Raw genomic sequence first — 25,547 nt, forward strand, 5'->3', positions numbered from 1 at the left:
AATGATTTCAAAGATGCGAGTGCATCGAATCGGACCCAATCGAAGCGTTCCGGAATTGCTTTGCATCCCTTTTTTCGGAAACCGGATTGATTCGTCTTTTGTGGAGATATGCATGTCCCCTAATTTAAATTCACGGCGTGTGACGATATGGCCTTCTAGGGGGCAATAGTGTGCCTTTGCTCCAGCACAATGAGGGAGGAAGAAGAAGCGTTTATTGCACACAGTCCGTCTCGGCGCTAGCGATGGGTCGCAGCGGGGAGCTGAGTGACTTCCAGCGGGGCACCGTGGTCGGATGCCACATGTGCAAAAAGTCCCTGCGGGAGATCGCCACCTTGCTCAACCTTCCGCGCTCCACCGTCAACAACGTCATTGTGCAATGGAAGCGAGAGGGCCGGACGTGCCCGCTGCCTCGCTGCGGCCGGCCGCACAAGCTCAAGGAGGAGCACCGGCAGGTTCTGGAGCGGATGGCCCAAGAACAGACTTTCCCGTCCCTGCAGGCGCTCGCAGCGGAGTTCCGGCGGGCCTCCGGGGCCAACGTCAGCGCGGCCACCGTCAGCAGGGAGCTCCGGGAGATGGGCCTCAGTCGGCGGTCGTCCTCCGAAGGCAAGGCCAAAGGTGGGTTACGGCCCTGAGGACGGGGGGGCCTGTTCACCTGTTCAAAAGGAACGAGCCCAATTTTAGTCTAAATTATTTTGCCTTATATTGTATCATTAATCCCGTTTTCCAATTTGTTTACAAACGAGATAGGCCAGTAGCCGAACTGGATTTAGCATTAGCTCAATATGGCTTCTTCAAATAGTATACGGTGGACCCCCGTTATTCACGGTGAATGGGGGGACAGGGCCGGTGCGCAAATATATATAGATAGATAGAGAGAAAATATTCAGTGATTAGTTTTTCCTGTGTTGCTTTATTGGGCGACATCAAAAAGGAGAAGCGCAAGGAATTGTAATGCAACGTTTTATCATGATACACAAACTGTTGAATTCTTTCCATTGTATGTTTTTGGAAACCGATGGTGTTTAAAGTATCATGAAGTACAAACACAACGTATATTATTTTGAGCTTTCTTTGATGCCAGAAAGGAAAAAAGCACAAAAGGTGGCCGAAGTCTCCGTTGAGGACAAAGCAGAGTTGGATGGACAAGACCAAATGGACGTGTCCCACCTGGACCTGCGGGCGGGCTGCATCATCAGGACCATGCCGCTCCCGGGAACGGACGGCTTGTACTTGCAGCACGTGGATGTCGGCGAGGCTCACCCGAGAACGGTGGTCGGCGAGTGCGCGGCCGTCAACCAGGTACGGCCACCAAGAATTATAGTGCTACTTTTAACTTTTGAATTGAAGTGGTTCCAAGACCAAGCACAACAAGCAGCAGATACTGAGCCAAATGTGCATCCTTCCAGTTTCTTGCGACTCCCAATTAGAGTTTACTGTAAAACTAAACATCTTAAAGTCCACTTCCTTCATGTTCACACTGCGAAATGCTGAAGACGGGCTAAAAAAAACAACTAGTGACTATCTTGGCAGTCAAAATTGAGCACCATGCATTTGCACACAAGCAGCAGCAAACTATGCCGACAGCACGTATAGCAATACTCACAGGCGTAATAATCTTCATCCTCTGTGGAAAAACAACTACAACCGAAAGACAGTCTTCAGTGTTCATCATCAGTTGTTGTCGAGCTATCATTGCATTGTACTGGCTCCTGCTGGCCAAATTGCACACACCAGTAAAAAAAAAAAAAAGCAGTCAATCCCCATGGATAACTGGTCAAAATCCAAAATTATCCTCAATATATTTTTGTATCTGAATTTTAATATGCTGAATCGAAATATCGCATTGGTTTTGCTAAGTCAGATCATGTTTTTTTTAAAATATAGTTTTACATGATATTTTTTCTGTATTAGCTGCATTTGTTTACAGGTACTTTGCTCAATATTTGCTACAGTATTCATTTACAGGAAGTGAAATTGATCATATCTGATTTCTAAACTCTGTCACAAAATGATTTTATTCCACGTTTTCCTTTATTCTTAGATGATCCCACAAAAAAATAAAATAAACAACAAACAAAAAAAACATGTTACCAAAATTTTTGTTGGTGCTTTTCAGGGAACTGGAACGGACAAATGGCATTTCCATTTATTGCCATGGGGAAGTGTCCTTTGAGATGCCTCACTATAAATTAACCCTAATGTATGTGATGTGTCGTGCAGTTACAGAACTGCATGGCTGTCCTACTGTGCAACCTGAAGCCCACGCAGGTGAGAGGCGTGGCGTCCCAGGCCGTGGTCGTGTGCGTAAGGTCGCCGGGCAGCGTGGAGATCCTCGCGCCTCCTAACGGAGCCGTCCCTGGCGATAGAGTCACCATCCATGGGTTTACAGGTACTTTTATACAACCTGCAAGAGTTTCACGCTATGTTGTTTGAACGTCGCCATGGCGATGTTGGCTGTTTTTTTTTTCTCCATGTGCATTGTCTCTCTTAAATTGAAAAAAATAATAATTTGATTGAAAAAAAAAATCTATTTAAAATAAGATTAGGCCTCATGAATTTGTTTATGATCCTTGCTTGTTATGACCAGGAGACCCAGACAAGGAGCTGGACTCCGCCAAGGTCTGCGAGCACATTGGCTCAGACTTGCGCACAGACGGCCAGTGCGTGGCCATCTACAAGGGTGTGCCCCTGGAGGTCGTGGGCAAGGGCGTGTGTCGAGCGCCCACCTTGAGCAACTGTGTGGTCGTCCTGACCAACGGAGGAGATGCGTGAAGGCGAGACAGACACTTAAACTGTAAACTTTGACAACATTCCCATCGCAAGGAGAGGTTTTTTTTTTTTTTTGTATCTTCAATTTAGAATCATATTGTTTTCAGCAACAATGTGTTTGTGTGCCATATATTTTCTCTTGACTTTACCGTATTTACTTCATTCCAGTCGTTGCTGTGCCTCAATTAATACTTTGCTACTTCCCCTTTGTGTTAAAACAGACATAATGGTGTGCCATTCGATAATATGACAGCGAAGCAGTGATGTTTGGCATGCGATACGGTTTGCAGAATGACATTTGTGTGGTCTTAAACACTTACTACTTAGAAATGAGTAGTAGGTAACTAAAAACTGCAATTACCTTGATCCAGTCAAGAGTGTCAAGATCCTCCCTGACCAAAAAAAAAAAAAATCACAAAATTAAACACCTCACTTGAAGCAAATAGATTCCTCCTCGTCTCAAAAATGAAAGATGATGCCATGAGATAACCGTAATCACCCTGACCACAGACAAGCAGTACAAATGAGCCTTCAATACTGAAAACAAAATGCACACTTGTATGGTAAAGTCTGAACATAAATTCCTTGCTTCCAATAAAAAGTTCATCTGAAAGAGAACAGGAGGTGCTATTGAGTAACTATCATCTCTATCCAATTCTGAGTAGCTTATCCCCCCCCCCCCCCCCCCCAAAAAAAACAACATTTGAGCAAAAATACAAAATGCCTTTCTTCCAATAAGTTTCTGGTGAAATGGACTTTTGTACTGTCTTTGTGACGCAAGCCTAATCATCATTTCATCATTAATGGGCACAAAAGTAGAAACGACTAATGTGACACTTTGTCGACCAATCAAACTGCACAAAAGAAAAGCCTTTGTGCAAAATTGAATGCCTTACTTCAAATGAACGCTTGATGTTGCAATTCGCGTTTGTGGAGGAGATACGTTGTCTGTAGTTATCTTTTTGTCACTAATTTATAGTATGTCATTTATTGTCATGTTGACTATCTACTAGCAACATTTTCTGCTTTGTGATGTAAAGAATGTAAGGATTGAATTAAAGTTGTTGCTAATCAAGCTTTTTTTTTTTTTAAATAACGTCAAGTCATCCATATGTGTTGACCTGTGTATTATGTCATGAATAAAAGTTAAAGGGGGTGGGGGGTTTGGGGAAGACTTGACTGCCGTTTCCCTGTTTGAAGACTTTTGCTGAGTTATTTTTGTAATATTTTAGATTATTTAATGTATTTATTTTTGTAATTATTTGGTGATTGGTGTATATGTACTTAAAGTGTGAAAACCGGAAATACAATTTCTTGTACTTAAATAGGCAACCAAAAAAAATTTTTTTTTTTGTTAATTATTCCACTCTAAACCCGTCCTTGAATTGTTTTGAAACGCCATGTATCGAGATACATATCGAATCATCTTTTATTGGACAGATGTACGCCCTTAGTATGCATTAATTTTTGTAATTTATTTGTTTGTACTTAATATATGTATATTAACACCTTATCTATTTATATTTTTATTTTGTTCTATCGTGCTCTTTTTTTGTACTCAAATGTGTCACGAAATGTTTTTTTTTCTATTTGTTTCAAATTTTAGTTTTTTAGGACAGTAAAAAAATGTCAACATCTTGAATGTATGCCAGTGGGTGAATTTGGGATTTATCCCTCGCCCTTACATTCATGACCCCCACCCCCACCCCACTACTCAAAAATTGTATTACAGTATGGGTAGTATTAGTATATTTTAAAGAGACTATACAAAAACATGTGCTGGGTGGGCCAATACTACGTTCGCATTTTTTGAAATCACACAAGTTTTGAAATAAGGGCTTATTCAAAACATTTATTTACTGATTTTTTACAGAAACATCAAATTCCCATTTGATACCAAAGAGTTCCCATTTTGTCTCTTGTTTTCGACACAGTTCAAGAATTGATGACGTCCACATTTCCTGACGGGTGTTGTTCAGTTAGATATCTGAAGGAGATCGTGGACTGTAATAACCCACAGACCATACAGGCCGCCGAAAACCAACATCTGTCAGGAATTTGGGAGAATCCCTCTTCTGATGTTTGGCAATGCCATCACAAACTTCACTGCGTGTTGCGCAGTAATCCACAGAAGAGGAGCCCTCATTGAACGTGTCATCAGTTGCTGAACTGTGTCGAATACAAGAGTTTGCTATCAAATGTTAATTTGATGTTACTGTCATAAATCTGTAAATAAGATCGTTGAATAACTTCACATTTCATAAACGTGTGTGTACTTAAAAAGCGGAAAACGTTTTATTGGCCTACCCTGACACAATATATACTGTGTATAATATATAATACAACATCATCATGCATGTGAACTTGTGAGAATTTTGGGAAATTTTGACACTAAATGGAGTCCTTTCTGATATCCCCGCCTGTTGGTTTGTGACATCACACGTAGTGCACGCCTTGTGACGTGCGCTGTGTCCAGTTTGTGACGTCACGCGTAGCGCGCAGGCTCTACTTTCCGTCAAGGAAGGAGGAGGAAGAGGGAGGGAAGACGAAGGATGTTGTCTGGCAGCCAGCGTCATTGTCATTCTCATTGACTCTTGCAAGTCGACGTTGCTGTTGCAAGACGATAGAAGCAGATTTTATTCTTTCTTCTTTTTTGGGGGGGGGGGGGCGTGAGGGTAGAGTATGAACAGCGAATCTCGCGGCTATGCCGTTTAACGAGCGTCGTCGTAATTCCGCGCACCTGCCACGAAGTCGGAGCACAACAAAAGCGTTCTAAAATGGCTGCGACCCTCCAAGCAATCGAAATTCTATTTTAGTCTTTTAATCCATGCCATCGATATATGGGCGTTCGTTGTTTTGATGACGCTCGCACCTCCAGCTGTTTGTTTTCAAGCTAGGAGCGAGTGCACTGACACCCCTTTTTAACGTTACTAATTAGAGTAATACTCAATTAGTGATCCATGTGTCTTGTAAAAACCGACTGAGATCATCAACATCATCATGTGGGTGAGTCCCGAAGAGGTGTTACTGGCGGGCGCGCTGTGGATCACGGAGCGGGCCAATCCATATTTCATCCTCCAGAAGCGGAAGGGCCACGGCGGGGAAGGTGGAGGACTGGCTGGTAAGGGGCTTGATTATTATTGTCATCCACGCGTACTCGTTCAGAATTGTACTCGCGTACTCGCTTAGTTGACGCGTCACTGTAGGCACAGTGCTATTTTTGGCTCTGTAAAAGGAATACATTGTTAACTCGTCCTATGAATGTTTCAAGTACAGAAACGGAGGCAGAGGCCATCTTTTCTGTTTTTGTCACCTATCGGCGTTGGACGGTTATGGACGAATATTCATCCCGATTATTTTGATTGAGATTGAAATCACGATTATGTATTGATGAAAAACGTATTCTTTGTTCACCTCCTAAAACTCTACGGCCCCTAAATACCATGAAACCTTCTTGGTTATTATTTCCTTCACGTTGAACACTTTGTTGAACAATCAATTCTTTTTGTCACCTGTTTATTTTAAGGTGAGCCATTGTTGGTCGTTCACTGAGCCCTGGGCATCTGTGATGTCATTTTCAGTCAAAATAGCCTGCCCCTGAGATGGCCAAAACCTGGGTGGATTTTACTGCTTAACATGTATACCACATACGCGGTATTAATCAGTCCTGCATATTGATCGGTTTTCTTCAATTATCACCTTTTAAAGATGAAGAGAAGCTAAAATCCTCACTAATCTTGATTAAATTCCAATTCATCATTCAGCCCTATCACATATGTTTTCACATCGCTTATGTATTGCTTATCTGAGACTAATCAGTAGCATAATTATTCCGGGTGTAACACAGACCCATTTGAATGGTAAAAATCGGTTTTGATTTAAAAGATAAGAGGGTATTGAATCGTTCAACATGCAATTCTCGCATTTAAACGAGGGTGATTAAAGAAGGCAGTTTTCTCAGCGATACTGCCCTCCACTATCGGGAAACAAAGGTGCTAAATTTTTTACCTATGAGAGTCCAGTGGGTTTTCGGTGGGGGAGTACATTCAAGGTTACAGCTGTATTAACCCGTTTTGGCCTAGGGAATGATAAATGAAATGCATTTGCATTGCGCTTTATCTACACCATAGTGTGTCCAAAATGCTTTTACGAAGTCGCACATTCAATTGTTTGATACTGTAGACAACAGTACATTAATGTTTTCCTTTTTACTTTAAAATAGCTTACTTCAGTCATTAGGATCCCTGAACAACCCAGGGTGTTTTTTTTTTCAACCCCATTTTAAATCCATCCTTTTTGTCTTCTCAGCTAGCTAGCGTTTAGCTAGCTGAAGAGTTCGTCTCAGGTCCGGCATTGCAAACTCCCTTCGTTCGTTGGTCTGACGCTGTGAGAGGCCAACAGCGATATAACAGCAAGGGTCTTGATACACTGCCTAGCTGTGCTTTATCGACTGACTGGTTACCAGTTGAATTTAGCGTTCATTGGCGCATATGCACACCCCGCATACATACATTCGAACAGTCCTACGTGATGCTACACGCGACAATATGCTATGATTCGTTCTGACTTGAGTCGGGAAATTCTGGCTTGGCTTGAGTTTTTCAATTTGACCGCCACCGATGCGTGCACAGCCCTAGTCTAGTTATCACCACGCTGAACTTTGCCCCTCGCATCCCTCTCTTTTAACGTGATTACAGTCAAATAATCGTTTTGACTGTGCATAGATTTGTGCAAATGTGCAATTCATCACAGCTGAGTGGCTTGAAAACAAATCCGAAAGGGCTTTTCGAAAGGAGAAATGAGCGTCATTATTTTTGAACATCCTGTAGCTGTTGTCAGTTGATGTGTATTTGTGTGTCTCCGAATAGCGTGATCAGCACATGACCCATCGGGTGTTGCAGGTGGACTTTAAACGTCACCCAATCCCATCGTAAAAAAAAAAAAAACTACCGTGGTTCAAGCGTTGCGCAACAAGGATTTCCAGCAGGAGAAGATTCCAGAAGACACACAAAATGCCTCAAAGCAAGAATAGCAAGCGTGTTCCTGCCCGTTTACAAACTAAAACGTTCTGTCAATGCAGACGCTTGTGTGGTCTCAAAAAAAAAAAAGTTGCAGCCACTTTATGCTGAATCATTCTACTTCTTCTTATTTGCCCTTCCCTCTTCCCTTTTGAGTTTCTATCTGTACTGGCCCAAACAGACACAAACAAGGAGAGGGTCAGGGGCTAGAGGTGGTGCAGGTTTCACTTCCTGACCTCAGTTTTCCCTTGCAAATTAGCTTCTTTCGTCGTAGCTTGTTTTCCCTAGGCCAAATTAGAGCTTGTGCTATTGTAAACTTGACACAGATTCTCCTAGCTTGTTCATCAATGTGACAACACGCTCCAGATTATATAGCGGTGGTAAAAGTAGATGTCATAAATGTTTTGAAACTTGACGCCATCACCTGTCAAACACATATGGACCTTTTGAAGGGCTTTTATAGTGTTGTAACCAGAAGTGGAACAAAACAAAGACAAGCCGATGCTGCTAATTTGTCTTTATGGTTGAAAGTCAGGGACAAAAACCAAAACAAAACCTGACCCGTTTAGGGAAGCGTTTGCCAATGTGACACCGCCACCTGCTGGCCTGGCAGGCACATTCCAGTGCCTTCAGTGTGACGGCCATCGTTTTGACATTGTCGTCGGTCCGTGAAGCTTTTCATTCACTTCAAGCCGATCTTTCCCATCCTGACTTTGAATCGGACTCCGTTTGAAGCGTGGTCAAACACAGAGGTGGAATCAAGAAACGCTCCCGACCAGTTCGGTTCAGTTCTAGTGCGTTGTTTTCTTCCTCTTGATTTGCGTTGATAGTTTGAAACACTCGAGACACCCCCACGACTTAAGCGGAACTGTAACGGTCTGCACGGACTGAATAACCAGTCAAGTGGCGTCGCTGTTCACCGCAATCGCGAACCTTGATTCCGTCGCATGACCGAGTCCAGAGTGAGGTGGAATCGTATCGTCCATGGCGATCTTTAGCCATAAAGATGTAGTACAGATAGCTATGTTGTTTCTGTATTTTGTCTGGCTAGAACGTTCACCGTAGCATTGCGGTGTCATGAAAGCGTCATTGTTATGGCCGAATCGAAAACGACACTCGTGAATCGGTTGCGTTCGCAGCTATTGAATCCTCCCGGGTCCCTTGCTGTGCGGCCTGCTTGCCAGCCCTGGGGAGGTGATGTCATCCTTATGTAAATGCCGAGTTTGCTGGCTTGCACTGTGCGCCAGTTGGCAGTACAAACACATGCTCTTCTTCTTCTTCTTCTTTTATATACACAGCATGAAGAGGATGCGACATTTTGTGGACTGAATTATTACAAAATGCCTTTTAGATTATTTGCCTCTTGTCCCTCCAAGTGTTATGTAACCTGTTGTGGTGCTTTTGACACGAAATCACCACACTCTCCTATTTGGTGTCCAATGCGATCTATGGTTTGGTCTTCAAATGCCCCAGATTATTCTTATTATTATTTCTACTTTTACTTTTATGCAAGCTGCTTTTGACGCAAATTTACTGGAGTCTGCCATTTTGTGACCACCGTTTTCTATTCTTTGTACTCCCAACTGCTTCATCTGACATGACATGACATCTGACATCGTGGAGCACGGAATCTTAACAAATTGTGCCTCTTAATCGAGTCTGATTTATTTTTAGTTTAACGGACTCGAAATAAACGCTGGATAAAAACTCTGAAATAGACCACGAGCACGTCATAGCCAACCCGGCAAGAGAGACGGACGGTCGCACATCAAGTTTAATGTCTGAGATTGGCTATTTATAGAGACTTTAAAATGCCAGTGATGCATGAAAAATGAAACTGGCAGAGTTAGTGAAAAAAAAAAAAACGCTTCAAGGTAAGCTGATCTGTTTTGCTCCTCCTAAACAAAGCACTAATTGTGACTACTCGGAGATGCAACTTATCACATGGTTCCAAAGTTGTTTGTCTCAAGGGGGGATAAGATGTTGTCGATAGGAAGTCTTGCCGGAATGATGAGCAAGGAAATTTTCTCTTACATGACCGAGGAGGTGATGTTATCGCGCAAATTGATTTGTTTGTGTGCAGTTTTTACCTTGTTTTGAGAGGGGATCTCGGTCCACGGTGAGAAGCCTCACCACAAATGTACACGTCCAAAAATCCAAAATGGGTGAAACCGCAAACACGGGCCGATCATCAAACAGGTTCTACAGTCTATTAACAAATGGATTAATACACAGTAATAGCACCTATTTTTCGGACACCCTCCCTTCTTATGCTGCCCACCTTCACCACCACCTTTTTAACTGACCTTGCTGCCCAGGTCAAATGTCATTCTTAGTATTATCTATCGATCAAGGACACTTTGATCCTCTCCTCTTTCACCTATAACTGCTTCAGACAACAAAGTGTATGCAGAAAACTGGTGAAGATTGCACGGCTGTCTGTGTCCTATGTGTTGTGTTATTTTGACTTCAAAATGGCGCCGATCGATCGATCGTCATGTTGTGGGCCGCAAAAAAAATTAAAAAATGGATGGCGGAACACAAATGGCCCCCCGGGCCATAGTTTGGGCGCATTTGAATTAAAGTGTCATTGCAAAAATTTGGGGTTTTGTCGACCAATTTTTGTGGTCGTCTTAACCGGGTTAGCCCCCCCCCCCCTCCCCCTCCACTTGTAAAACAAATCTTCAAGTCTTTTGATTTTTGTGTTTTCCCGTTGGTCGCCTTGCCCCAAGCACTGTGTTTTGCGTGTCGTCACAGGTCTATTGGTGGGGACCTTGGACGTGGTCCTGGATTCAAGTGCCCGCATGGCTCCCTACAGGATTCTCTACCAAACCCCGGACTCTCTCTCCCACTGGATCATTGCTCACGGTGCGTCCACGTCAACTCGAGCAGTTGAGGGTTCCAGTCGTGTTTGAAAGGAAGGAGCCGTGCCCACCCCCTCCCGCTCCGTCCGTCACATATCCTGCCGATTCCCACGCGTGCAGCTGAATGCCGGGGCATGACGTGATGGCCCCCATGGATGTTAAAGGGCCAGAATAAAGGAGGGAATTTGGATTTCAATTTTTCTTTCCTGTCTTTTTGCAGGTGTATCCTCTGTTATTGTATTTTGTCCTCGTCAGAACACATTGTGAACCGGAGAGTTAGTCCCCCGTTATCAGCTTTCACCCTGCAAGAAAGATGGCGCAGTTTGTAGTGTGTTTGTGCAAACATTTATCCAGTTATTAGGTTAGAACGTTATTTTACCAGTTTGTCCTGAGCTAAACGCGGCTCGTTCGCCCGAAGTAATCATCCAGAGATTTATAGCCATGTTGTGGGAGAGTGGTTGAGTGGGGAATCTCACTTATCGATTCAGTCTATGGCTCGCAATCAAAACAATTGTGATCTCGCAGCTCGCGGGGGCTGCTAAGTGTTGTGCCGCTCTGGCGGGAAAAAAAACGTTCACGTGTCGGTTGTCCTCCTCAGCCACTTCGCGGAAAGAGATCACCGAGCACTGGGAGTGGCTGGAGCACAACATGCTGCAGACGCTCTCCATCTTTGAGAATGAGAATGACATCACCACATTTGTCAAAGGAAAAGTCCAGGCAAGTCATGGGGCACACAAAACAAAACGTCGCAAAATAAGTACGCAAAGGGGCCCTGGGAAAAAAGGGTGTTTTGTTATTTTGTCCTTTGTGTTTGAACCACATGAGAACAGTCATACTGATGTGGGCCGTTTACACCAAACTGTTTTTGTACACCAGTTCTCACACATTTTACACCAAGTACCGCCTGACAACAACAACAACAAAAAAAGACCTAGCTCTTTAATGTCAATGGACAATACTGTAGTAGGCCTGAAAACAAAACCTTCGAGATTAAAAGCTGTTCTTTAGAAGTTGAATACAACTGATTTGGAGGGCGGGGGAGAACTACTGTACATGAGAATTTAAAATAGGCGAGAGGCACAGTGTCACTCCACGTTTCATTCTAATACGTTTCAGATTTTTAACGTTGTAAACTGTATTTGTGTTTAATTCAGTGACGCTTTTGCGTAACACTCGAGAAAGAGAGCCATCGCACCAGACCATACAATCACGGGTTGAGAGAATTTAATGGGAAAGAAATCTGATTACGTTTGGTTTTAAGATAAGCCGTAATTGATCCCACCCCTTTGGGAAATTTGCAAACAGCTGCCACCACCTTTTGTAAAGTGTATTACTTTTGAGTCCAAAAGACCAAAAGTCTTTCTTTTACTTGGTATGGATAATGGATGGATGGAATTGCTCAATGTAGCCATCTTTTGTCAAAGAAACACCGGAACGAACAAAATATTAATTGGCGTGGTCTCACATTGGGGCAGCATTCGGTACTTGTAGAAATTTTGGTTGGTCTTTTTAATATTTTTACCCCTCTATACAGCCGAGAGGTCATCATGTTTCTCCCCTCACAATTCTGAGATTGTGGCTTTCAGCCTTGGTTCTCTCTTTTGTTTTTTCCGGCAACTCCTCCTTCCTGCCATATTTCAAACGCATGCGTGATGTCCACTTCGAGTCTGAATGGTGGCGCCCTATGATTGGCTGGTGACCGGTGCAGGGTGCACCCCACCTTTGGACCCACGGGTCAAACTGGAATCGGCCCGAGATTATAAAACCACTTTAATCATCTTAATTTGAGATTTCCTGCCTTCTGGAATGAAGCACTCCTGTCCCCGGAGTAAACGATACAGGACCATTCTGAGGCGCGTCTCGTGGAAGTAACTCGCTCGAGGTGGAGAGTCACGCTCCTCTGCCATGTTGACGCTTCGCTGACAAACAACACACCCGAAACATGACGTTAGTTATGTAAAATGAACCATAAAGAACATGGTCAAAATGCCACCATCGTAAAAAGTAGATAACTTTTTACGAAACGTTGCCGTCTCTTTTCGGCCTGGAGCTCAATCCCCTCTTTGTGTGGGTGTGCGCGTGTCTCCCCCACCCCCCTCTCTCTCTGCAGGGCATCATCGCAGAGTATAACAAGAACCACGACGTCAAAGAGGACGACGACACGGACAAGTTCAAGGAGGCCAGCTCCAAGTTCCGCAACCTGTTTGGCATGCCAGACGAGGAGAAGCTGGTCAACTATTACTCGTGCAGCTACTGGAAGGGCAAAGTGCCACGGCAAGGCTGGCTCTACCTCAGCATCAACCACCTGTGCTTCTATTCCTACCTGCTGGGGAAAGAAGGTTGGCTCAAAATTGGGGGAAAAAATGATTTTGAATGCTCAGTTTTGATTGGCACTGTCAGTGAGGTTTGAATTTGACACGGTTTATTGTTGTTGTAGATTGAACAGGTATAGACAAGTACAGAGTATGGTCAACATACAGGTGTCCTCGAAGCAAGCTGCGTAAACATATGCTGTCTGTCTACATTTAGCAGCCATTTGATATTCGCCCAGTTGTTCATTTACTCGCCAGTCAAATTTGATATTTGTCGTTCAGTCAAGCTGGTGGTGCGCTGGGCTGACATCACACAACTGGAGAAGAGTGCCACCCTGCTGCTGCCCGACGGCATCAAAGTGAGCACGCGCAGCCACGAACACGTCTTCTCCGTCTTCCTCAACATCAACGAAACCTTCAAACTGGCCGAGCAGCTGGCCAACATCGCCATGCGCCAACTGCTGGACAACAAAGGCTTCGAGGAGGACCGCTCTCTGCCCAAGCTCAAAAAGAAGTCGCCCACGAAGGTGTCGGCCCTCAAGAGGTATCTTGTTTCACGCCAATTTGGACGCTTTCTATTCCCATTTTGCTTGATGTCTGACCGCTTCATTCTTTCCGCAGGGACTTGGATGCCCGAGCCAAGAGTGAGCGCTACAGAGCACTCTTCCGTCTGCCCAAAGATGAAAAACTGGATGGGCACACGGACTGCACCCTGTGGACCCCCTTCAGCAAAACGCACATCCTGGGACAGATGTTTGTCTCCACCAACTACATCTGCTTCACCAGCAAGGAGGAGATGCAGTGCAGCCTCATCATTCCCCTCCGCGAGGTCAGTCAAGGCAGGAGAAATACACAGGACACTTCATTAGGACATTACATGTCGCCGTTTTGGGTCCAATGAGAGTAAATAGCGGCGCGGACACAGTTATTCCGCAGTATCGAGCGGGGCTTGCTGGAGTTTGCGCTACTGTGGGCTTTAGTATGGCTTCCAGGTTTCGGGTGCCGTTGTTATGAATTGATCGTTAATGCAATGTCGTTGTCGGAATTTTAATGCATAGGTTTTTATTTCCGGGTGAGGGAATTTCCGTTTGACAGAAGTCCATATGTGGGATTACTTACTGTACTATGAACAACTTTCAGGTGACCATCGTGGAAAAGGCCGACAGCTCCAACGTGCTCCCCAGTCCTGTTTCCATCAGCACCAAGAACCGAATGACTTTCCTGTTTGCCAACCTGAAGGACCGCGACTTCCTGGTCCAGAGGATTTCGGACTTCCTGCAGCAGACGCCCTCCAAAACCTGCCTGGAGCGGGAGCTCACCGGCAGCCTCAACAGCTCTGACGACGAGGTGAGGGGTGACTGTTTGTGTGCGGTGGTCATTCCTTGGAGTTCTCCTTCGTGAAGATGTCCCTTCCCCCGCTTGTGCTTTGCTAGGTTTACGGATCGCTGCTGTCGAGCAGCCCGCAGCACAGCTTGAGCTCAGAGGGCGAGCGCACTTTCAACCTGAACGACAGCAGCGTGCCCACCGCCTCGCAGGCCCTCATGACCATGTACCGACGCCGCTCGCCTGAGGATTTTAATCCCAAACTGGTGAGCCAAAAAGCCATTTATATCTTAATATACCCCCTCCAAAGAAATGTGGCAAATTCTATGATTTATTCTCGTATTAAAAACAACTATATTCGACTCGATCATGACTCGGCTTGTCACAAGTCATGAGCAAACTCAGAAAATAGGTGAGCTCGTGATTGGTTGCCACCTGAGCAACTGTGATGTCATTTTCAGTCGCCATCAAGTGGCAAAATGGACGCCCCCTAAGATGGATAAAAATGGGTGGATTTTATTCATATTCAAACGACGCAATATTACCATGAGTGCCATATGTAGACGGGATTGCATCGGTAGCGAGGTTGCAACGGACATAATTGGAAACAAAATATTTGGGTTGACCTTTCCTTGAAAGTTTTTCCCTTTTTAGGGTGATTTGCATGAAAAATTTGCATCCACTTTTGGGGCATTCCACTTTTATTATTATGCTGTGTTCAGATCCTTGGTGGCGATATCTTGGTGTCTCTGTCTGTGGTCTTTGGCAACAAAGTAGATGTTGCTTGTGTGCTTAGGCTAAAGAGTTCCTGAAGGAGCAGGCCTGGAAGAACCACTTCACCGAGTTCGGCCAGGGTGTGTGCATGTACCGCACCGAGAAGACCAAAGAGCTCGTCCTCAAAGGCATTCCCGAGGGCATGAGAGGAGATCTCTGGCTCCTGTTCTCCGGTGAGCAAATCAATCCATCTCGCCTACATGCACGAAAACATTGAATGCTCAATAGTATTTTATGTGAAAGAGGATAAGGGGAACGTTTTTTTTTTTTGTTCGTTTTTTTTTTTTTTTTGAGAACCCGACATGCATTCTTGCATGTCATGGCCCACAATGAAGAAGAATGGCATGGAAATCCATTTCAGTCCATGGCATGGAAATCCATTTCAGTCCATGGATAAAACCCGGAATTTTCAGTACGCCCATATTCACAAATCTTGAGGAGCATGTTTTGAGGATAGAGGAGCCCATGGGCAAACCATCCAAAACTTTTGCTTAGTAGAATCAGTGGTATTGCTTATGGGTTGTTTGATATGTGTAAAAGGGCAGAATTGAGACTAGCCACTTTCTCACTCAACACCAACTGCACTTCAGCAAAACACACATTCTGACCTTCTTTGAACGTCTTTGTTCTCTTGCGTCAGTTTTTGCGATCTCCGGTGTTCTCAGGTGCCATCAACGAAATGGCCACCCATCCCGGCTATTATGAAGACCTGGTGGAGCGCTCCATGGGCAAATACAACTTGGCCACTGAGGAAATCGAGCGGGACCTCCACCGCTCTCTGCCGGAGCATCCCGCCTTCCAGAATGAGATCGGCATCGCCGCCCTCCGCCGGGTCCTCACCGCCTACGCCTTCCGGAACCCCAACATCGGATACTGTCAGGTAGAGCGCTCGATATCCGCATAGTGACTTCAATCAATAGAAAATTGATCTGTCTTTTTAACAATTTGAATGACATCACAGGCTATGAATATCGTGACATCGGTGTTGCTCCTCTATGCTAAAGAGGAGGAGGCCTTTTGGCTACTGGTGGCGCTCTGTGAAAGGATGTTGCCGGACTACTATAACACCAGGGTCGTAGGTCAGTATGAAAACTCGGTTCGTTTTGCCTGTTTTCCCAAAGCACACAGAGCGAGCGATCTGGCACAGGCTGACTTGAATCTGCTCAGCGTCCACTGAAATCCTGGAGCCGGGTGATGTCAGAAAGCTTGACCTCGGCTATGTGATCTCCTCAGGAGCTCTGGTGGATCAAGGCGTGTTTGAGGAGCTGGCCCGCGAGTACGTGCCTGAGCTTTACGACTGTATGCAGGACCTCGGCGTCATCTCCACCATCTCGCTCTCCTGGTTCCTCACGCTCTTCCTGTCGGTCATGCCGTTCGAGAGTGCCGTGGTGGTGGTGGACTGCTTTTTTTTCGACGGCATCAAGGTGATCTTCCAGCTGGCGCTCGCCGTGCTGCACGCCAACATCCACCAGCTGCTGGGCTGCAAGGACGACGGCGAGGCCATGACGGTGCTGGGCAGGTGAGAAGGTCGCAAAGAGAAGGCCGGGTGTCACCCGGTTGTCTTGACGGGACATTTCTTGGTCGCAGATACTTGGACAACGTGACGAATAAGGACAGCACCTTGCCGCCCATCCAGCATCTGCACTCCTTGTTGACAGACAACGGAGAGCCTCATCCGGAGGTGGACATCTTCAAACTGGTCCGAAGTTCTTACGAGGTATGCGTGTCTTGTAGGGTTGTCTGAAGGGAACCCCCCATGATGGATGGGGGTTCGCGGTAAAGAAAACAGATGGATCTCGGACAATGGGACAGAGATGAGAACAGAAAATGCGGTGTTCATCCACCTGTGCATTTCACACAGAGGTCAGAGAAACCAAAATTATCTTGCATTCTGTGTTGTAAGACAATGGTCCCCAAACGTTTTACACCAGGTACCACCTAAGAAAAAAAAAAGAATCTTCATGTACGACCATGATGACCAACATTAAAATAGTGAAGTAGGGGGAAGTGTTCATCAAAAATGAGACATTTTTGAAAATTCCTAAAATGTATATTTTCATATCACTGTCATATATAAATATTATATAAGACTTTCTTAACTGAAATCAAGTCACGTCAGCTTTTATTGTCAAATATGCTCTATGTGGAACATAACGGCACAGATGGAATTACTTTCCTCTCTCAACCACAGTGCAAACATGTAATTCTAAAATTTACGTTAAAATTCCATAAGACATAAATATATAAATATGTTAAGTAAAAAGAAATAATCAAATAGCAACAACAGACAACCAAGGGCACTTGTGATTATTGTCTATTGGTAGTTACTTGTTTTGTTTTGAAATGATTTGCGGTCAGTGCTACTTCAAGCTAATTGACAAATGAAAAGATGGTGTTTTTAATATCTCCGTTGGCCCAAAATGTTTGTTTTTTTCTACATAAAAGTTAACTTGATTTAAAAAAAAGTTTTTAATTCCTTTTACAGTGCTTGCAGCCTTGGGTAATGAACGTAATGTTTCCAGAAGATTCTTGAGCGCCGGTCGAAATTCAGTGGCTAAAGTATAGCCATTAGCCGACAAATGATGCCCATTTCAACCTGAAAAGGCGTCGCTTTCAATGACGTTGTGACCTTTATAGAAACGCTTGATGTTGTTTGCTATAAGCGGTGAGGAACATGAATTGTGAATGCTGAACACCGAATCGACCCATGATCTCAACTGACAGCGAGTACTGACATCCGGAGGATTGATGAGCTCACGGTCACTAAAATAGTCAATAAATTAGACAGCAGTCATTGATGAATGCGGATTCCCACGTCAAATAACAGTACAATGCTCCGTTGTTTCACGACGAGCCACATTTCTTTGCTCTCTTTTTGCTTTCAGAAATTTGGCTCAATCCGCGCGGATGTCATCGAGCAGATGCGTTTCAAACAGAGGCTGAGGGTCATCCAGACCATCGAAGACACGACCAAACGCAACGTGGTAAGAAAATCCTCCAACCAAACGGCTCTCATTCTTGTGCGTGCGAAATGGGATCGGGGCATGGCAAAAAGGTCCACAAGGCGATGGCGTCACTGGCCAATCTAATCTGTCTTCACACTTAACACAATCTTTCATGCTTGGGCCTTTCTAGGTCAGAACTATTGTAACAGAGACGGCCTTCAGCATCGACGAGTTGGAGGAGCTCTTTGTCCTCTTCAAGGTGGGATCTTTTTTAAACGGTGAAAAAAAAAAATTGAGAATGCCAACTTAAAACCATTTGCCATCGTGTGTGTCCTTTTAGGCTGAGCACCTGACCAGCTGCTACTGGGGAGGCAGCAGCAACCCAACGGAGCGCCACGACCCCAGCCTGCCCTACCTGGAGCAGTACCGCATTGACGCCGAGCAGTTCAAGGGCCTCTTCAAGCTCCTCTTCCCCTGGGCCAACGGCGCCCACTCAGACCCCTTGGCCGTGCGCTTGTTTCGCTTGCTGGACCACAACGGCGACGCCTTCATCAACTTCAGAGAGTTCATCAATGGCCTCGGTAGGTGACCGGATGACTGAAACGTTGCACGGTGAAACTCAACTCTTTCCGAAAAAACAAAAAAACAGAAGACCAAAAATATTAAAAGCAAAAAAAAAAAAACTTGCTTTGCCGTTTACCAAACTGCAAATGGGCGCGTGTAATATGACTGCTGTGGTTAAAAATCTGAGAGAGGAGCTGAACCTTTAGTACAGTATATCAGTATGTCTGTCTTATACTGCCCCCAAGTGGCCATGGTGCGCACAGCAGCATCAGAATGAGCAGAAAAATTGAGGGAGAAAATGACAAAAAGGGTTGCAGTTTTTAAATTGTCTTGAATTTTGTGTTATAAGTCATTCCTATATGTTTTTCAAAAAAATTAAGTAAGATATTGGTGACCAAAGTTATGACATTGAATTATCGGTGCATTGCAGGCGTTTTGTGTCATGGGGACCTGACAGAGAAGCTGAAGCTCCTCTACAAGATGCACGTTTTACCGGGTAAGCGCCAAAAACAAAAAGCCCACAGCACTTGTGATGTCACTTGCTTCCACGGAATGACACAAGCCATGGTTTTGTGTCAAGAGGTCACCAGTGAACAGGAAGAGCCCGACTCGGCCTTCGAGGCTACGCAGTACTTCTTTGAAGACATCACCCCGGAAACATCCATGGGTAAGTGTTTTGCAAAACAGTTCATCCCATTCTTAATGAACTTCCATATTTAAATTTAGTTTACAAATTCAACTCAACAAATTATGTATATTTTTGTATTATTTTTACAATTACTGCTCCTCAGGCCAGGATGTGAAGAACCGAAGTGAGAAGGACGACGGCTTTGTCAAGGTGACGTTGAAAACGGAAAAAGGTGAGTGTCACACAAGCAACATGGAAGTGTATTTCAAACAACCCAACAACTTTGCCGTAAAAATTGTCATTTACCTGCTTGCCCAATGCGAGCATATTATGGAATACGCCTTGACGGGGGTAACAATTAGTATCAATTATCACGGTGGAAACAACCCTTTCAGCAACAGATATTCAAAGACAAACAGTGGCGCAACACAGTCAGACAGACAATATCGCAAAACTCAGACATACAGGTATGTACTTGAACTTTTGTGCGAAAAATACAACTAATATTGCATCTTCGTGAGTCACAGAGAATACTGGCAGCTCTTCTTTAGTCCAATTTTTTCCGATGCTTTTCAGCGGGCGTCAATTAAATGCGGATTTTTGCTATGCACAAGCCTGCCCCGTCTTTTATTTTTATTTATTTATTTTTTAAACAAATAATTTCAACAAATGGTTCTTTGAACATGATTATACAAATTATCTCAAACAAAAGGAAGCTGTAACTCCTTGAAATGCCCCAGGACAATATCTCGACATGATCTTTTTTGCTTCAGGGTGACACGCAAAATACCACATTTGGACCACAAGTAAGCGGAAAACCCTTTTGGAACACGATGGCTAATTTCACAGCATTCACATGACAACGGTTAAGGGTTATGCGAGTTCTCTCGGCATTTGCAGGCACACCGGGCGAGTTGCGTTGTTCGCTGGCCGGCGGCGGTTGATATTTGTGAAAATCTGTTTGCAGTGAAGAAGCTGAACGCTCCTGACTATCGCCACTACCTGAAGCTGTGGAACCAGGACAGTAAATCCAAAATGGAGCGCACCAAAGATCTCCCGAAGCTCAATCAGGTAAAATGCTATCATTCACATTCCTCTTCCTACTAGTCATTTTACGATACCATTGTACAGCGCCGACATTTTTTTCCCCACATTAAATTAACAGACAGAGATGCCAAGTGTTCTGCTTTGACCGTATTTTGTTCGGGGCAGTTAATATCTGTACCGTGGCGGTTGATGGTGTTCCCGAAATGACGAGATGGCGTGCGATGGTTTAAGTTGGAGTCTGTAAGTGAAACTTTGAGGTATCCTGCCTTGTGACCGGCCTCCAAATCGCAATAACTTCCGTAGCGGCGAAGACGTGATACTTCTGACAACAATCATTAACATGAAAGGCGGATGAGAAGAGCATTTAACCGAAGAAATGCGAAGTCTGCGCCACGCTAAACCGGCGCTACGCTATTGTTAAATGTCGTCACGAAGTGCCAGAATACGTGATTGATGGGGCGCCGCAATTTTGCACATTTTCCACGTTCTCCCACTTTCCCCCGGCTCGTTCTCTCGATTCATCGAATTGATTTTGGAAGGTGATGACCAAACGCAGTCAGGCTTATTTTTGACGGTGTAACGAAAACTTGGAACGGGAAAATGGAGCTACTTATTGAAGCCGTCTTTGATTGGAGAGATGCACAGGCCAAATTTTTGCCTGTGTTGCGGCGCAGACTCAATTCATCGAGCTCTGCAAGACGCTGTACAGCATGTTCAGCGAGGACCCCGCGGAGCAGCAGCTCTATCACGCTACTGCCACCGTCACCAGCCTGCTGCTGGAGATGGGAGAGGTGGGCAAGCTCTTCTGCGCCACTCGCCGGGACCACCAATCTGGGGATCGCGATCCTGAGTTGAGTGAGGTAAGACAACAAGGAAGAAGAAGAAACGTAATATGTATTTTTTTCTTTCACAAGGAGACGAAGGGTATTGAGAAAATAAGATGTTCCGTTCTTTATAGAGCACTTTAAGAAAAAACGGCCGTACATAAGATTGAACATAAATTGCAAAAAATTATATTACAATCATAACAATAACAGAATGTGATATAAAATGCTGGGTCTCCCGCATTGAATTCTCAATTTTTTCCCAAATTTTATCCAAGATGAGACTATGGGCAGGGGCTGGGGCAGGGGGGGGGGGGCAAGTGCTGCGGCAAATTAGATGAGATTTTAGAGTGTAATACTTGGTATCCTGTATTCTCAAAAAAATGTACTTTTTGTGGGCAGCAAAAAGTGATGCAGCAAAGCGGAGATTTTGGAGTATAATTCTAGGGCTCCTCTTCTTACAATTCTACTAGTTTTAGGCAAAAAGACTATAGGCTGTAAGAAACGGGAACTTGCAGCAAAAGGGACACTGCAGGGTTTATATGATATTTATTTTCATATAAATATTATCAAAGAGGAGAGTGTGGACAGTGAGAAAATGGGATGCTGCTGCAAAGTGGAGATTGTGGAGTATAATACTGGGTCTCGTGTATTGAAGCTTCAAAATTTTAACACTTTTTATCTGAGGGGAGACGGAGGGTGGGAGGAAGAAAACACTGCAGCAAAGCGAAGATTTTGGAGCAAAAATACTGTGTCTCCTTTATAATTGTAAAATTTTATTCAAGAAGAGACTATGGACAGCGAGACAACTGGGAGCTGCCGCAAAGAGGAGACCGCAGCATATATGACCAGGTTTCCTGAATTCAATGTTCTATCAAAGAGCACACTATCTAACAGGAGACTATGGGCAGTGGAAAAATGGGATGCTGCAGAGAAGTGAATTCATTATAAAACTGTGTGTTTGCAGTAAGTTTGTTTGCTACACGGTAAAAAAAAAAAAAACAAAAAAAACTTTGGGCAGTAAAGGTACAGCTGTATTTCCTTCTCCTGATTGGTAAGAATTTCATTTTAATTTAATTGTGTCTTTTCATGGGAGGACGAGGAGGAGCCTTCACCAGCCATGCAGGACATCAAGCTGGATGACGCGTCCCCCAAATCGGCCATGCTCACATCGGACGACGAGGCCAAGGACGACACGTCCGTGTCGTCGTATTCGGTGCTGAGCGCCGGCTCGCACGAGCCGGACGACAACAACAAGCTGTGCTGCGAAGACATCGCCGACGACACAGTGCTGGTGAGGAGCGACGAAGGCGACGACGACAAGAAGAAGAAAAAGAAGAACTGCCACGCCGAGCCCGGCGCGGATGAGGACTGGGCCATCACCTTTGAGCAATTCCTGGCGTCGGTGCTCACCGAGCAGGCGCTGGTGCTTTACTTCGAGAAGCCCGCTGACATGTCTGCACGCATCACCAACGCCAAGAACGTCCGCAAAGTAGGACGCAAAGCTCTGCTGTCCGTCAGTGACTATGAAATCTCACTCTCCGGTTGAGAGGAGGACCGTTTACCGCTTTGTATTTATACTTGTAGGCTAGAAGAACATTTACGGTAGAACAGTCCAGGTCCAAATTTACAGTAATCCTCCACTATTACTGGCCAATAGGAAGTGAGCCCGGCCACCAGTCGCGAAAAATCCGCGACTAATTGAGGGCCCACTTAAAAGGTTTACGATTGCCTATGAATGCCACAAGATGGCAGCAAAGCACTACTTTTGTCAAAAATGAAGATCCTCAACTGACTTCAACATAGTTGCACAGCACCAAGATGCCACAAGATGGCAGCAAAACGCTACATTGTCAAAAACAAAGCTCAACTCACAAACAACGTAGTTGCCAAGCAACAAGATGGCGCCAAAGCAATGCTTTTATTGCTGTCGCCTGAAGAAGTTTCTAATTGAGGGGCTGGACAAATCATTGTCCAGCCATTTTAATCAGCTGATATGAGGTCTTTTAATCAGCAAAATAAATAGACAGATGTTTTTGGGGGGGGGGGTTGCACATTAGTACAGTGCAACAGACGATAAAGTTAATGACATTCAAACATCCCCCGCAATGCCATTGTTGCCAAATGTTTTTTTTTTTACACATTACAACATGACATACACGATAATGACATTCTAACTTCCCCCCCAAATAAATCATCTGATTACATTTTTTTCCGTTGATTGTTGAAAGAAGAAAAAAATGTATACACATTAATACAACATTAAGACAATGACTTTCAGACAGCCCCTAAAATAGGCAAAATCAACTTTTTTTTTTACAAAATATTTATTGTACATTTCAAGAGAATACAACAAAATGAAGATTTTTTTTATTTTACACTCTACTGTACAATTAAATAGTAAATGACAAAGTATTGTAAAACACTCAAATGTTCTGCCTTGTAATTCGCATTTTTATTGTTGTAAATGTTAACAATCTCCCCCCCCCCCCCCCCCCAAAAAAAAGTGAATCTGTGAATAGCAAACAGGCAATAGACGGGTGATTACTGTAAATTGAATTAGTACAATGAACGTGACCAAAAATTCACCAGTAGAGACAACAAACTCATCACATGTAGTCGCTGTACAGTAGACATCTTATTCACTGTATTCTGAGTTTCTCCCCAACCTTTTTTGAGCCAAGGCACATAGTTTACATGAGAAAACTCTCGCGCACTCCCACCAAACAAAAATGTTACATGTACACACTCTGTAGTCTTGTGTCGATGAACACTTTGTATGATTGTGATTGGTAACTGGTGGATTACACAGGTTGCACCTTCTGCCATCTAGTGGAAGAGCATTTCATTGTTCTGCCTGTCACTATAAGTCGCTGACATAGATAGATGTACCTAGATACATTATTTATAGGAAGTAATCATTTTCAGACTAATGAATTCAAATTGGATCATTTGGACACAGTTGGGAATCAAGAGGCTGTCCGTAATGATGCAACACATCATTGCTTACTTTGCATATGCATATACTGCCTATTATTCTCTGTCAAAAAATTCAACAAAAAAAAAAAAGGAAAATAATGTAAAGTGAGAAACCCGAGCTGCACATGAACGCATCTGCCAGTTCAAGACAAATGGCAACAAAGGGGGAAAGAGGTTCTCTGTATTTTCTCTTTGACCCAGTTCATCTAAGAGGAGACTGAAAAAAAACGAGACACTGCAGCAAAGTGGAGACTGTGGAATATAATGCTGGATATTCAGTATTTCATTCGCAAAAGGCTACAGATGTGATTGCAGGCAGCGAGAATTGGAGACTGGAGTTTATCCTGGGTCCCCCCCGAATTGAATATTATCTGAAAGGAGACTGGGGGCACAGAGACGACAGGGCTGCAGAATAATACACGGTCTCAGCATTTGTGAAGTTTTACAAACATTTTCCAAGAATAGACTGAGCAGCAACGAGCTAAACTGTGAAGATACGTCAATCCTTTTTTTTTTTTTTTTTGTGGTTTTTTTAATCTCGGATGAGACTGCGGACATTGAGGAAAAACTGGGACCTAGCAACAGCGAAGTTGAGAATGTAGAATGGAATATTGCAACATCCAGAGCTACGGCACCTTACTTTTTGGGCTGTAAATCTTAGAATGCCCATAAGGAAGAAAAGTTTATTAGAGGAGACACTGCGGGCAGTGAGCAAATTGAAACGCTGCAGCAAAATGTAGACTAGAGCGCAGCAGGAGCTAACATTAATTCTTTTGTCATTTCTAGTCACACCAGCACAATCTGCTCGACCAATCAGAGACCACCAACATGTAACAGGTTCCGGAAACAGTAGCCGCCTTTGCCGGTGGAAAAGCCAGTGGACCCGAGCAGGTGCCGTGCGGTTGTCAAGTGGCGTACGGTTAGTCCACTTCCTTTGAAGTTATTCATTCTTACGAAGAGACGTTTGTACAAGAAGAGACGTGTTGAAAGATGCATTGGAAGTGGGAAGTGTTTCGTTAGTGTATGATGATGACACTCAAGCGCTGTTGTATGGACACACCAATGGTCACTTTATGTGGGGTCGACAATCAAATACAATTGTGTATTTTATTATCTACCCCATGGCTTTTTTAAAATTCTGTTTTTTAATGGTTTTGTACGTTTGTTTTTGTTGCTCCATTTTTTTTTTTTGATGTACTGGATAACTGAATATCACTCCATCAAATTAAAATGAAATGAAGACGGAGTTCACTGCTTTACACCTTATTATTCATGACCATCATCAAAATGATTCTGGTTAGTTTCATTTTAGCCGTCTTGATTTAGTGTCATACAAAAAGTCAGTTTTTTAGTTTTTATTTGTTTTAGGTGAAAGCAGTACTAAAAAAGAGCCTCTCATTTTTGGGTGACGCTCAGACTCCCGGCATGCATGAAAGGTTCCCCAGAGCTCTTGAACCCAAAAGTGTTTATTTTTCTCAAGTTAAAAACTTTTGATGCTTT

At 44.0% G+C, this 25,547-nt stretch overlaps 2 protein-coding genes across 4 annotated transcripts; both read left to right on the forward strand.

Annotated features, from left to right (window-relative positions):
* Window positions 1-75: 75 nt before the first annotated feature.
* LOC147199901 (methionine--tRNA ligase, cytoplasmic-like) lies at window positions 76-3,844 on the forward strand. Its single transcript, XM_086121068.1, has 4 exons — window positions 76-615; window positions 1,082-1,299; window positions 2,221-2,389; window positions 2,588-3,844. Exons 1-4 carry the CDS (start codon window positions 243-245, stop codon window positions 2,770-2,772), a joined length of 945 nt encoding a protein of 314 aa, XP_085977194.1. The 5' UTR covers window positions 76-242; the 3' UTR covers window positions 2,773-3,844.
* Window positions 3,845-5,284: 1,440 nt separating this feature from the next.
* tbc1d9 (TBC1 domain family, member 9 (with GRAM domain)) lies at window positions 5,285-25,293 on the forward strand. Of its 3 annotated transcripts, none has more exons than XM_086120918.1 (23): window positions 5,285-5,890; window positions 10,545-10,655; window positions 11,250-11,368; window positions 12,762-12,990; window positions 13,246-13,507; window positions 13,585-13,792; window positions 14,104-14,310; window positions 14,397-14,552; window positions 15,083-15,233; window positions 15,726-15,940; window positions 16,022-16,139; window positions 16,294-16,579; window positions 16,648-16,777; window positions 17,946-18,044; window positions 18,196-18,264; window positions 18,346-18,586; window positions 19,000-19,065; window positions 19,150-19,236; window positions 19,361-19,429; window positions 20,165-20,268; window positions 20,919-21,104; window positions 22,165-22,560; window positions 24,834-25,293. In XM_086120918.1, the coding sequence occupies exons 1-23, from the start codon at window positions 5,770-5,772 to the stop codon at window positions 24,879-24,881; spliced, it is 3,678 nt and encodes a 1,225-aa protein (XP_085977044.1). In that variant the 5' UTR covers window positions 5,285-5,769; the 3' UTR covers window positions 24,882-25,293. The 3 variants fall into 3 exon arrangements, with proteins under 3 accessions (XP_085977044.1, XP_085977045.1, XP_085977043.1); XM_086120919.1 differs by having other exon boundaries at window positions 13,246-13,322; window positions 13,398-13,507; window positions 22,165-25,293; XM_086120917.1 differs by having other exon boundaries at window positions 22,165-25,293.
* The last annotated feature ends 254 nt before the right edge of the window (window positions 25,294-25,547 follow it).

Source organism: Hippocampus guttulatus, chromosome 9, assembly GCF_054856545.1.
Source record: "Hippocampus guttulatus isolate MCC_2025c chromosome 9, RoL_Hgut_1.0, whole genome shotgun sequence".
NCBI classification, from domain to species: Eukaryota; Metazoa; Chordata; class Actinopteri; order Syngnathiformes; family Syngnathidae; genus Hippocampus; species Hippocampus guttulatus.